The sequence below is a fragment of the Cloeon dipterum genome, chromosome 4, assembly GCF_949628265.1.
Source record: "Cloeon dipterum chromosome 4, ieCloDipt1.1, whole genome shotgun sequence".
NCBI lineage: Eukaryota > Metazoa > Arthropoda > Insecta > Ephemeroptera > Baetidae > Cloeon > Cloeon dipterum.
The window spans coordinates 13,499,311-13,512,099 of NC_088789.1; the positions used below are offsets into that span (position 1 = coordinate 13,499,311).

Sequence of the window (12,789 nt, forward strand, 5' to 3'; positions counted from 1 at the left end):
GTCGGCACGCTGCTGCTGATTCACACTCTTCGCTTTTGTTCTCCTGCATCCGTCCACAAAGCGGATTTTTCTTCTGTTTGATTTGTTGCTTTTTATTCCATTGCCCGATTGAGAGTGCGCGTCGCGACCCCCGAATTTTACTCTACTCTAAAGCGATTGATTGAATTAAATTGGGATTGAGGGGGAAGTGCGGTGCTGTCGAAATTGCAGCTTGCAGTTTCCTGTTAAGAGCTTTGGTTAAGTGCAAGTCAATGGTGTCAATTGCAATTTTTTGTTCAAGTAGCCGTGCGAATTTCATTTCACTTTATTTAATACGGTAGAATATTTAATAATTTCATCCATTTTCAGATAATACATATTTAATTTTCAATCCCCAATATTATTATGAAAAGGAACCAATCAATGCTTTATTCAGCTGTGAGCATCATCTGCCTCCCTGTTTAGTTAGGAACGCAACCACTTCTGTTTTGATGATTAACAGGCCCCAGCTGCACCGCATTCAAAGTAAATTTTCAATTTGAGTTTCGGCTGCTGCGTTGTATAGAATCAAAACAGGAGGCGAACGTGTGCGTGCAGCGGAAAGCATGTGTACAGAATTCATTCAACTCTCATTAGGGCACTGCTAAAACAACTCCCAGGCCCGTAGTACAGGCGAATGTTTTTCTCGATTCCAGCTGGCATTTGCATACGCATATAAAAATGAATGGCCCCTTGGCAAGAAGGGGCGGCCGAATAAACAGGGGCCCGTTTAAATCAATTCGGGGCCGGCTGTTTTTCGGATGCGAGACGCGACTCGACGACCAGAGAGGGACGAGACGAGAAGTGCAGAGTGTACTTTTCCTTGCAGGGATGGTTTGTTTAAAAGTTAATGGTGCGTGGCCACTCACTACTTGTGCCTCATTGAAATTGAATAGCTTTTGCGAAAACTTCCTGCTGCCTGCGTAAAATGCACTCGTCATCGTGATTTTTCGAATCAGAAAATGCAAATTAGCCGACCAGATTGAGCATAGATTAGGCGGCCTGTGCTATTCTCTGCTTCCCTCAGCAGTTCCCTTTTATGCTCGAGATTGGAGCAATATCAATGGTGCTCCCTACGTGCTGCAGATAAAAGTAAAATGTCGTAATAAATCTGAGTAAACGCATAACAATTACAATCAAGTTAACCGCATCAAACCACTAATAACCAAATTATTGTAATGTCTTGATATTTTACGAAAACATGTATTTGAAAATTAGGGAAAGCCATGCATAGAGTGTAATAAAAATATATTATAAAATATTAATATAATATAAAAGATAAACTCGAACACCGCATGTTTTGATTATTCGTTTAAACGAACCTGTGTGAGGAATCCAATTATCAAACTTTTCCGCCATCCCACAAAAAGGATTCAATTTGATACAAAATATGAACTCTCTTTGATTCTCCGCGAATTAATTTGCTAATTTCGCTCTTAAAACATTTTCCCTCTCATTTTATTGTTGCCCATTTAATTAATTTACTATATAATGAAGCCGCCGACTAATGGCTTCCATGAAACGGTTTTAACATTTCGTTAGCGGCAAACGAGGACGGCGCGCAAATTAGTTTTCAATAAATTTGGCAGCAAATGGCACCTGTGCAGCTTAAACTGTAGAGGCTTGCGGTGGCTAAGAGGCAGAGCGAATATGAGAGAGAGACACACACACTAGAGCATTGATTTTTGGGAGCAGAGCAGATTAGCTGGAGGCTGTAATTATCAAATTGATTAGCTCAACTTGGCGAACACACCGCATTTATCTGTGGTAGGAATACATTGCACATATCAACTAGATGGAAAACGAGCGGCTGAACCTCGTTAAGTGAGACACGAGAGAGAGAGAGAGAGAGAGAGAGAGAGAGAGAGAGAGAGAGAGAGAGAGAGAGAGAGAGAGAGAGAGAGAGAGAGAGAGAGAGAGAGAGAGAGAGAGAGAGAGAGAGAGAGAGAGAGAGGAGAGAGAGAGAGAGAGAGAGAGAGAGAGAGAGAGAGAGAGAGAGAGAGGAGAGAGAGAGAGAGAGAGAGAGAGAGAGAGAACATGGCTAAAGAGATTATAAAAGGCAGCATTATTTGAAGCAGATTAAGTAAGACTTAAAAATATCACATTTATAGCCTCACGTAATCATGACCCATTAGGAAAAAAATGGGATGGTGGGCTAAAGAGAAGTTTATTAGCAAAGTTGGCGAGCCACTTAAATACTTTAAGCTGCTCTTTAAAAAGTCCGCGCCAAATTTAATATCATCTTTCTGCAACTAATTAAGTTATCGTTTCCGCGGGCAAAAGAAAATTTTATTTCATTACCTTTGAAGAATGAGAAACATTTTCAAAGCTGCTCAGAGTTCAAGCAGAGACGGGAAGACCTTTTATTGCACGTGCCGTGGCTAAAATTGTGCTGCACTTATGCAGCAATTTCAGCCGACTCGCATTTCTTTCTATGGGTCTTTCATGAATGCAGAACTCTTTTAAACGCCTCTAACACAGACATGTGCATAAAGTATTACAAAAGGTTGCATCAAATTAAAGAGAGAATCTCGCTTTTACATCTAAAAAAAACATTCCATAGAGCGTATGCAGCTCTCTGGCGTAACCTTTTTAGGTCAAAATAGAGCACACGTTAAAAGTTAATTATTTTTTTAGTACTTGCACACCGCGCTGTCTTTCAAGTTTCGCCTTTTGTGAGTGCATAAAATTTTTACAACCAAGCAGAGGAAGACCTCCAGCTAGCTGGCTTCTCTTTCTTCTGCAAACTTGTTCATAAATCTTAATTCAATAGCAGCAGTATTCACTTTCAAATGCAAATGGGCGCCCGCTCGCATTCTAATGGAAAATGGCTCAAAGAGTTTTAAAAACATGTCGATGATGTGGTCGTCTGTTTCATCAAATCGATCCTTTATATCAGTTTCAGGCGTCGGAGTAATTGCGGCAGCTGGCCCAATTTTCGCAATTTGGCACACGCACGCAATTGTATGGGCAGATGATATTTCTCGTTTTTATGACCGTGCAAATAAAAACATCGCTTCGCGTTGGGCGTGTTTGTCGAGAAGTGGCTGCGATCTTGTGAGAATGATTTTTGTCGAGGCAATAAATCGGATTGACTTTCAACAGCGACTACTATTTTCATACATGAAAAATGGCCTTCTTCTGTATAAAATCAGTATAGAATTTTATGGTCTCAAATTTATATAGAGATCGACCATAACACGTTGCTGCTCGGATATATGTATAAGTTAATTCAAATACTGAATATGACATTCTGATCAGATTCAGAGATAATGCTTGAAGATATAAAAACGAATACAAATTGTATCTCATAGAGACGTCTTGATTTTGTATACCGATACTTGTTCACTTACCATTCAATATTAATAATGTTAATTGCGACTTAGTCAGGAGTAATCTAGCTAATTAATTACTCAATAATTTTGCCTCCCGCACACTTGCCTGTGGTTAACGTGTGGAAAAATAACTCTAAGTAATTCGAGGGATATTTTGTCCAGGGTTATATAGTGACAAGCTGGTGCTCCACCCGTTGGAAAACCTGGCCGAGGGTATGTGAGTGAGCAATAGTTTCACCACACTTTACAACGAGCAAATCAAACATCCTTACAAAATGAAATACAGATAGTCGAGGATTAAGTAATTTGGTTTGGGTTTTTTGTTACCCAACAAAATTACTTGTGTAATGAAAAATATTCTTACACAACGAGTGTTAAGTAATTTCGAATGCAATCCTGTATTGGTACAATAAGAGATTCACAATAACATAGTAAGTAAAATTTTCTAAAATGAATCATGAATCCAAAATCAGTCGGATTTTTCTACAAGAATACCATCTAACAAAAATAAATAATTATGTATTCAGATAAATAGAGACCACTCAGGAGAGGTAAATATAGATATTAAAACGAATAATTATACTCTAGATTTTGAGCGGATTAATAGAGAGAAACATTTCATTCTTTAAATGAATTTCAAAAATTCACAACAAGCATCAAAATAACGTTCATCAATGTTTTTTTTAATCATTAGATTTCGTCAATTTTTATTATCTCTGCGGTAATATGCTCAACGAGTGTTTTTAACGAGCGGTGATTCAATTATCCCCTACAGCGGCGTTGAATTTTGATTTAGAGGTTATGCTGATGATGAGATTTGAAGGGCCAAAACAGTAGTCGTGCGCCATGAGAACGAATAAATTAATTTTAATCCTCAAAATTAACTCATAGCCACCAATTTTTAATTAAAGTCTCGCCCAAGAGAAGAGTATTATACTAATTTTTAAAATTATTTCAATAATCTTTGTCTAAGAGTCTTTAATGCTTTTCAAGTCACCAATAAATATTTCCTTTCCATCGAATTTACTCGTAAAAATAATTTAATTACCACTATCATGACGCTCCCTCGCACATAATATTTGCATTATTATATCGACATTTTTACTCTCTCTAGGAGTCATTTGAGAGGCCAAAGATCAGACCCTAGCAATGTGTGAGGCCAGCCAGGTTGATTCAGAGCTCAGGTGTCGACAGGTCGCACGGCGGAGTGGGATGCTGCGAGTCTCAGGGAAGAAGAAGATGCGAGAGTAGATGGCGGTTCGGCGGGTCGCGGCGCAGGGTCTCTGCGCTCGGCGGGCCAGCCTGCTCGCTCTCTCCCACGGCGAATAGCCGTCAGTCGGTCGTTCCTCGTCGAGGCAGCAACACACGCTCTGCAGGAATACTCACAAGTGCGGTGATCTCGCGTGCACTCCATATCTCCCATCCTCCAGCGGCTGACTTTGTGACTCGCGTCTGGTAACGAAGAAAGCAAGAAGGACTGAGAAAAACAAAACGTGTTTAAGTGTTGGTTGCCCGTTGACGATCGGCGATTCCTCTTCTGGACAATGAATTTGTCTGCGAAGCAAGCTGTCATCCTTCTCGTGGGCCTGCTCGCCGTGGCTGGCGCTGTGACAGGTCAGTTTTAACGTCGCTAACAGTCGCGAAAATTTAAGATTTTAAAAACTTATCTTTTAAAAATTAAAGGAATACACTTTCGTCAGACTCTCAAAATGCCACCTTAAATAATTTACATGAGAAATTGATTCAACGAGGATATTCGGAGGAAACCTAAAAAAGTTTTGGAATTATTTTTCTCTGCTGCGCAGTAAATTCACAAATTTATATCGGTGAATGTGTAACAGGCGCACACATTGGATGAAAAATGGGCTTCGAAGCCGGTGGTGTAAGCCACACACGACTCCATTATGGCTTGGCAGTCTCATAAATTTGGACTTCGCTCGAAGACCGAATTGCGAATGTGCGTTTCTCCAACTGCTACCACCTTTTCTGCATGTATAGCTCGGTAAATCCGGCCAATTTTATCGCCAATTCCGAAAAAGCGCATTAACTTTGCAAATTATTTCATATAATATATATGTTTGAACCTGTGTGGAAGGAGAGCTGGGATATTTTTCACCAGCACGGATTTAAGTTTCATCTCACTGATTGATTACACAGGGCCTAGTTGTACTTTGTATTTGTACTCATAGCTCGTGCGTGCAATTGCACTATAATTTAAACATGAATAGCACATGAGCATAATTATCATGCTCTAATGCTTTTTTTATTAACCAAGCGGTATTCTAGAATTGCGTGCACAATCAATTTTATAATTAAGTTCATTTTCACAATCAGTAAAAAATCAATATTAAAAGTTACAAAAGCATGCGATGTGGGATAGAGCGACACTTGAGGTAAGTCGACTATATGAAATATCATGGCAGGGTAGCCAAAAGTGAAAACCAGCGGCTGAATTGAAAACAAAAGTGGACTGAAATTTCACGCAAATGCACATTTGGACTGAGTTCTCGTCCACAGAGCGCTTCGTTTTCGCTCATTGTCGTTTCTACACGCTTTCATAAACGAATCCGTTCGCGGTGTTATTGGGACCCGGGTTTCATCATCCGTGCTAGTGCAGTGCGCGCCCTTCCCGGTCCTCGGACAGGCATAAAAAGAGCAAAAAAAAAGAATGATTACAATCCGACAAAATTCATTGTGCACCTCACTGACAAATTTTTGCCGTTTCTTCTTATTTTAAAACATGCCCTTTGACCAATGACAAATTCCATTTTTGATGTACTAACAAAAACGTCAATAGAAGCGCAAACACACACACACACACACACACACACACACACACACACACACACACACACACACACACACACACACACACACACACACACACACACACACACACACACACTCACACACACACACAACTTTATCGCATAGGAAACGAAGCTTCGCAGTTAATTTAGCTTTTGCTTGAAGCATAACAAAATTTAATGTCGATTGGACATTAAATTATACGATGATTTTAAAACTATCACTTCCCTGTCATTCTCATCAAAAATAAAAATTGAAAATTAAAATAAATTTGTATTTTCATTGTTTATCATACTTCGGAGCTATCCAAATTATGAAAGCAGTCGTATCAAATTCCTTAGCAATGCAATAGTATTACCAATAGATCTCATCTACGTTTTCCTGTGAAGAAAAACAAACACGCAGAATACTCCACTACGCATCCACTACGCATCCAGCACACATTCTGTTTTGTTTTTATCCGTCCTTTCAACTGAGGAATAACAACTTTTTGCGGATTACTTCACGCAACCAGATATGAATGGAAACAAGGAAGACGATATTTATGATAGCCTCTAAGATTTATACCGACATTATCTTTGTTACTCTGTGTACGCACAAACAATACAGTAGCAGAGCTGAATTAAACTCGTATACACAGCGCGCAAAGTGAGAAAGGGCCAAAAGCTAGTTTTGGCTGTGCCGCAGTTAGCAGCTTTTCTTATTCCACGTCTTTTTCGTGTGAAACTAGAGCGAATCATCCAACCAACAACAACACCACCATCATTTCAAATTAAAAACACAGAAGCCTAACTTTGCAATTACTCAAGACGAACGCCGAGCCGAAAAGTCAGCGAAATTATTTAATTTTAATTACGGCCGAGGAGTAGTTGTGGGTGGATTTTTCCTCTCACACCCTTAAGTTCGCCTCACGCGCAAAGTTTTGGCACCGAAATCAAGATAAATGTGACACGCACGCAGCAAATCACCAACCGGCCATATATCTCACAGCGTAGATCAACCACCCGGAATAACAACATACAAAGTTCCTTTATAATAACATGGCCGGGAACAAAGGGCGGAGCAGAGAAGCGATTCCATGGAACAAAGTAAAACGTTCCAGAGCAGCTGAATCCGCACACAACAGCAGCAGGCGAAAATTGGATTATTCGTCGCGTTCGCCAAGAGAGGATGCAGTGCACGTGAGAGATACAAAACAGCAAAGCACAGCATAATGGAGCCGGCCTGAAATAATTTACTGCCACTCACTCAGCCGCTCTGAAATGAGAGACGCGCGCGAGCATGGCGCACAGAAAAATCAATCACATTTTGCACACTTGGGATTGAGATTCAGAGGCCCATCGCGTTCACGAGAGAAAGTGCATATTGTTTTATTTCTCCTTGCGGAGAGCTTTTTTTGCTATCGGCGAACGGCTGCTTGTTTACCCTGAATGCAAATTGAAAATATACTTCAATTAAAAGCGATCGGGGCTGCTGCATTGGTAAGCGATTGAGGCTCTTGAAGCTTTTTTGTTTCAGACTAGTAATTTTTCTTGGACGCTTGTTCATCATTCATTTTAGAGTGTCCAATTACTTTTGATTTTTTGAACTCGGTTTCGATTAACTCACTGGTAATTATTCCGCAATCAGAAATACAACGAGCAGGAACTGTGGATAAATAAATGAAATTTTAGATAATCATCTCGTATAATTGGGCGGCCCCGCGTCGCTGACATTCTTCAAATCGCTAAACTGGGTAGTACAAACATATTTCATTATTCTCGAGGAATGTTGCAAAGTGGAAACAAAATTTCTGGTTTTCATATTTCGTTATTCCATCTGATTTAGTTTAATTTACTCCCCTAGATGAATACAATTATTGAATTGGCATTTGTTCTAATAAAAGTTACAAATAAATAAGGCAATGTTACCTAGATCATTAATTTTTTTAATATTTCCCGCTTCATTTTCATTTTAGCTTGACAAAAAAAACATTATTTGGCAATATAAAACAACTACTTCCATGTATAAGAAAAAAGACCGAGTATGTATGTGCGAAAGGTTTTCCCACGGCTTTTTTGTCACACATGTGGGGAGCCCCGCGGCTAGCAATAGCAGTCCAAATTGTTGCAATAATTATATTATGAAAAACTACGGCAGCGCTCAAAATTCCTCACTCTCCTTGATGGATATACTAGAAGAGAGTTAGATTTAACAAACTGGTTCAATAAATTTGAATATTTGACAAACGACTTGAAGGAAAACGGTTTGTGTCATGTATTGCTTCTGGACGCGCTTCAGAACACGAAAATTAAGGAGGATTATTAAAACCCAAATTCTTCAACACTTTCCAATTTGATCAAACGGCGTGATAATAAGCTGCTTGGTGGCAGCTCAGATTGTAAATGAGAATAATTCATCCGTTTAAGGAGGTGCCATGATCGACGGAAAACAATAAATTAATCCTGCGGCATCTCTGATAGAAACGAGTTTCGTCCCGCCGGGATATAAATGAATCCAACACAACAGAAAAACTGTTACGGCCTTCTCTGAGAGCTAATTTCTTTGAGAAATTATTTTCGTGCTCCTTCGTGGCCTTTATATCAGATTCCACGCTGAATTTTGGCATTATCCACGAAGAAATTAGTAATTTGTCACGCTAGATTGCTTTATAAATCAGATTTCATCGTCTCTTTGTTTGAGTTGTAATAAACTTCAGCTGAACCTCGCGTGCAAATCCTAACTTGCGCATTGAAATTCGCGACCACGAGAGACTTGGCCTCTTGGAATTAGTATTCAAAGTGGCTGGTGTTGGCTTGAGTGTCACAGTTCCAACCTCTCTATCTCGTAAAAGCCAGTGGCACGGAAATTATTTTTGAATCCTCTTGCTACACGCTCCTCGTGTTGCCGCCTGCACCTTGAAAACGCCGGCCGGCACTTCTCTCCCTGGCCAAACATGCAGCCCGACGCCCGCGTCGCCAGCCGCACATTGCTATACGCGTGTATTTAATTGTAATTATTTGCATAAACATGACTAGGCCCAAAAGGAAAGTTCGCTGCGGCCCTGCTAGTTTGTGCCTCCACTCTAGCCAACAAGAGGAGATGCGCATGCAAATGAACCCGAGGGGCCTGATTGCCTCTGGTTAATTGTTGGCACTAATGGGCCCACGGGAGTCGAGAGACTCTTTCCTTGTGTCGCCTTGATTTTTCTCATGCTTTCCCTGGAAGCAGGGAAAGGTTCAATTTTCAGTGTTTCCAAGGTCTCGCGTGCGCAGAAATTTTTTGTTTACTTTAAAGAAAGACAATCAGTCGGAAGGTAACGCTTCGCACAAAGCGTAGTGACAAATTTGCTGCATCGAATTTTCAGAAGAGACGCTTTGTTGAAGTAAAACTTTCATTTTCTGTCTGCAACACTCGAGCCAGCCAACTTTATGAATTTTAGCCTCCCCAAAGTCTACTTGAAATTCATCTCGAGCGTCCTCCATAAAGGGCCGTCACTGGCTGATTCCTCGAGATTTCGCTGCTGCCTCCCTTGGCTGGATAAATAATTAAATCGACGCCAATTAAAATTCAAGTCTTGAACCGCACCTGATAAATTCGGGAGCAGAGCGCATCCGTGCGGGTCCTTTGTGTATGTAAATAGTTGGTGAGCACAAGTTGTTGGAAAAGGTGTGGCGGTGTCTCCTGCGGTGTGTGCGCGCCGCCGATAAAAGGAGCAGCCACCAGGTCCACGGACTCTGGCTTTCGAGGGGCGCAGGGCCTTCTGTTTTGTGCGCCCGCGGTTATCGCACCCATAAGGTATCCGTTTTATGTCATAATATCCAAAGGGTGCGAGAATACATGATGTAAGATAATGCCAGTCCCGATTCAATGCCCATTCAAGCTCCCCTAGCGCGACGCACGGATTCTTTCCGAGCAACTCGTGAATGCGCCCCTCCTACCGGCGCAATTTTATCAAAAGTGCAACTTTTAGTGTGAAATCTTCTTTCAAATTCATTTTGAATGCACTGCGGGGTTCATAACAAAAGATTGCCTCACCTTTATGAGCTTCCAGATAAATGTTTTATGCAAAAAACTCCGCGATAAAATATTTATATTGGAGGGTGGCAATATTTTTCTCTTTTATATTATGAAAATTCAACTTTTAAGGTAATTCCATGCGGCAAAGTTTTTTTAAAAGGCAGAAAACTTTCATTCACCTGCCTCCGTCCAAGTATACTGTATTCTGAGAGACATAGTGCGGCGGAAATTAATTTTCAAATTCAGTCGAGCAGAGATCAGGCCCTGCTCGCATAAAACATTGCACCAAATTGTGCTGCAGAACAATGCACGCTCCATCGGCCGCGCTGGAAGCTGATATTCCCGTATTTACGACTCCCTGAAGCACGATGAAAGTTTGACTAACGCAGCTCCACGCGGGTGTACGACGGCCCGAGACGATGTTTCTTGGCCGTGAAATTTGGCAATTTGCATGCTAGAGTGGCAATTTTTATTGCTACCGCAAACTCCGCCGCTGCCGGAGGAGGAGGCCGATTTAATTTTTGGGCAAAAAGCAGAGTAATTAAAACGACGCTCAGCGGCGAAAACGGCTGCGCGAGCAGTGGATTTCGCCGGTTTACTGGGTTTCTCTATATCCTTCGCCTGTGTAATTCGTTAAATTGTAAATTGTCGACGCCGGCAAGTACTTTTCACTTAATTACGTAGCTCTTCCTGTTTCGGGGTGCTTGTGTGCGTCTCTTTTATCGCGCGTGTACAATCAGATGAACGCTGTTGAATTGCTTGCCAGCAGTGTGAGAACAAACGAGTTTGGCTGTGCTGGTATAAGCAAGTACTTTTTTATTTGCAGCGAGATGAATTCATTCGAAGCGTAAAAGCTGCCTTATTAAAGGAAAATTGTCTCCAATTTTGCCGTCACGCGAGCGCGGATAAAATTCCAACATAATCACCTTCTAGAAAGGCTCTGGATTACATTATTTTATGGAAAAGTTGATAATTTGGAAGCAACGACCTTTGCTTTGCCTAAACTAAGAGCTCTGTTTACGGCCAGGGATAAAAAAACAGAGTAAAACGGATTTTCCAAGCGACATCGAAGGAATACATTATATAAGATAACGCAAGTTGAAGTTTAATTATATCGTTCTCTGACAACATGGTAAAATCAGCATCTACCTGTATTTTCAAAGCATTTACTCAAATGCGAAGAAAATGATTCACTTTGCGCACAATCGTCCAACTTCTCCGCAAGAACTTCTCGCCAGCATAATTTTCAATTTGCATTGCAATTAGGCTGCCTTCACGAGCAGTCGGCGTGCACAATTGCTTGGTCGGCGAACAGAGTACTTGAACCCAAAGGACTGGCTGTCTGGCTGAGCCGCCACCTCCACTCTAATTCCCATTCTCTACCTGTCTCGCTCATTTTTATGTCCACGAATGTGTATAGCTCTCTACAGCAGCAGCCTAATTGAGTCACGAGCGAAACTTGTTATGCCTGCGTGGAAGTGCCGAAATGCAGATGGACCAGTTTAATGGAGTATTGCGGGATTCCGGTGCGCGCGTTTGTCATTTCCAGGACAACTAAATGTTGCGAAATGAGCTTAAACGCGGACCAAAACGCTCGCGCGTGCGGCTCAGGTCACGTGCACTGCGGTTTTTATTAATTTTACGAGTGGATATGTGCGGGTGTGCGCGCCCGACAAACATTTTAATATTCCGGCGCAAATGCTTCGCCTTTTTTATTAGTTCCTTTCATGAAACAGGCTGCACAACTAATTTCATAATCTCTCCAACAGGCTTTTATGCATAGAGAGGGCAGTTAATTAGAAGCTTTCATTCGAGAGTCGCTCGGCCCGCGGCCACAATTAACCCCTGCGAGTCCTTTTGAGGGCGAAAGGCACGCTCCACGAGCCGAAAAGCATGCACTTTCGCACATCGGCCGCACGCTCGCATAAAAAAGTTGGTTTTGCGCGCCACGCTCGCTCACCGGCGCAAAGTTTTCACCTTAGCTCGTCGTGCGCCGTAAAACGGCGTCTGATGAGAATTTCGCCCAAATGACAGCGTTCGTACACAGCAGCAGCCGCTCATTTACGGTGGCTGCGCCGTACATATAAACGCGGGCTCGCGCACGAAACTACCGCACACTCCACTTGGGCGGCGTGCTTAATTTTTGCAGAAATATTGCTCTATTATGACTCTCGGCGGTACCCAAGTCATTTCCAGCTTTCGGGCTATAAATTTCAGCCGGGCGTTCACAATAATTTGGGTCATACATGCGGTGTATGACGCTGCATTTTATGTCCTCCGTGTTCTTCACCGCTACTGCTTTTGGAAAATAAGCAGCCGTTGTTTCGGTGTCGCCATCGCCACGAACACGGAGAGAGTGGGTGTGTTATACATGGAACGAGAGATTAATTGTCCTCGGCTTGAGCCAGAAAAATAGCAATTTCGTGTGTGCCTGCTCCACAACAGGAAATTTTTCTGCACGTGCCACTTCCTCCAAATTTCAGATTAACCTTCTTGTTGGTGCAAACATAAAAGCCCTGAGAGATTGGATGCATATATGCTCAAAACGGACAGTCGTGTGTATCTTCGCGCTGTGAAAACTAAATCTGGAGGGATGATATCCTGCTATGTATGAAAAATGAAAAAGGAC

General features: G+C 41.7%; 1 protein-coding gene across 2 annotated transcripts in view; it reads left to right on the forward strand.

Annotated features, from left to right (window-relative positions):
* Positions 1-4,665: 4,665 nt before the first annotated feature.
* The window catches only part of LOC135942433 (lachesin-like), a 120,520-nt gene continuing 112,396 nt past the window's right edge, over positions 4,666-12,789 (forward strand). For both annotated transcript variants that reach the window (XM_065488550.1, XM_065488552.1), the window contains exon 1: positions 4,666-4,967. In XM_065488550.1, coding sequence (XP_065344622.1) covers positions 4,898-4,967 — 70 coding nt within the window. In that variant the 5' untranslated portion in view covers positions 4,666-4,897. The remainder of the gene's footprint in view (positions 4,968-12,789) is intronic.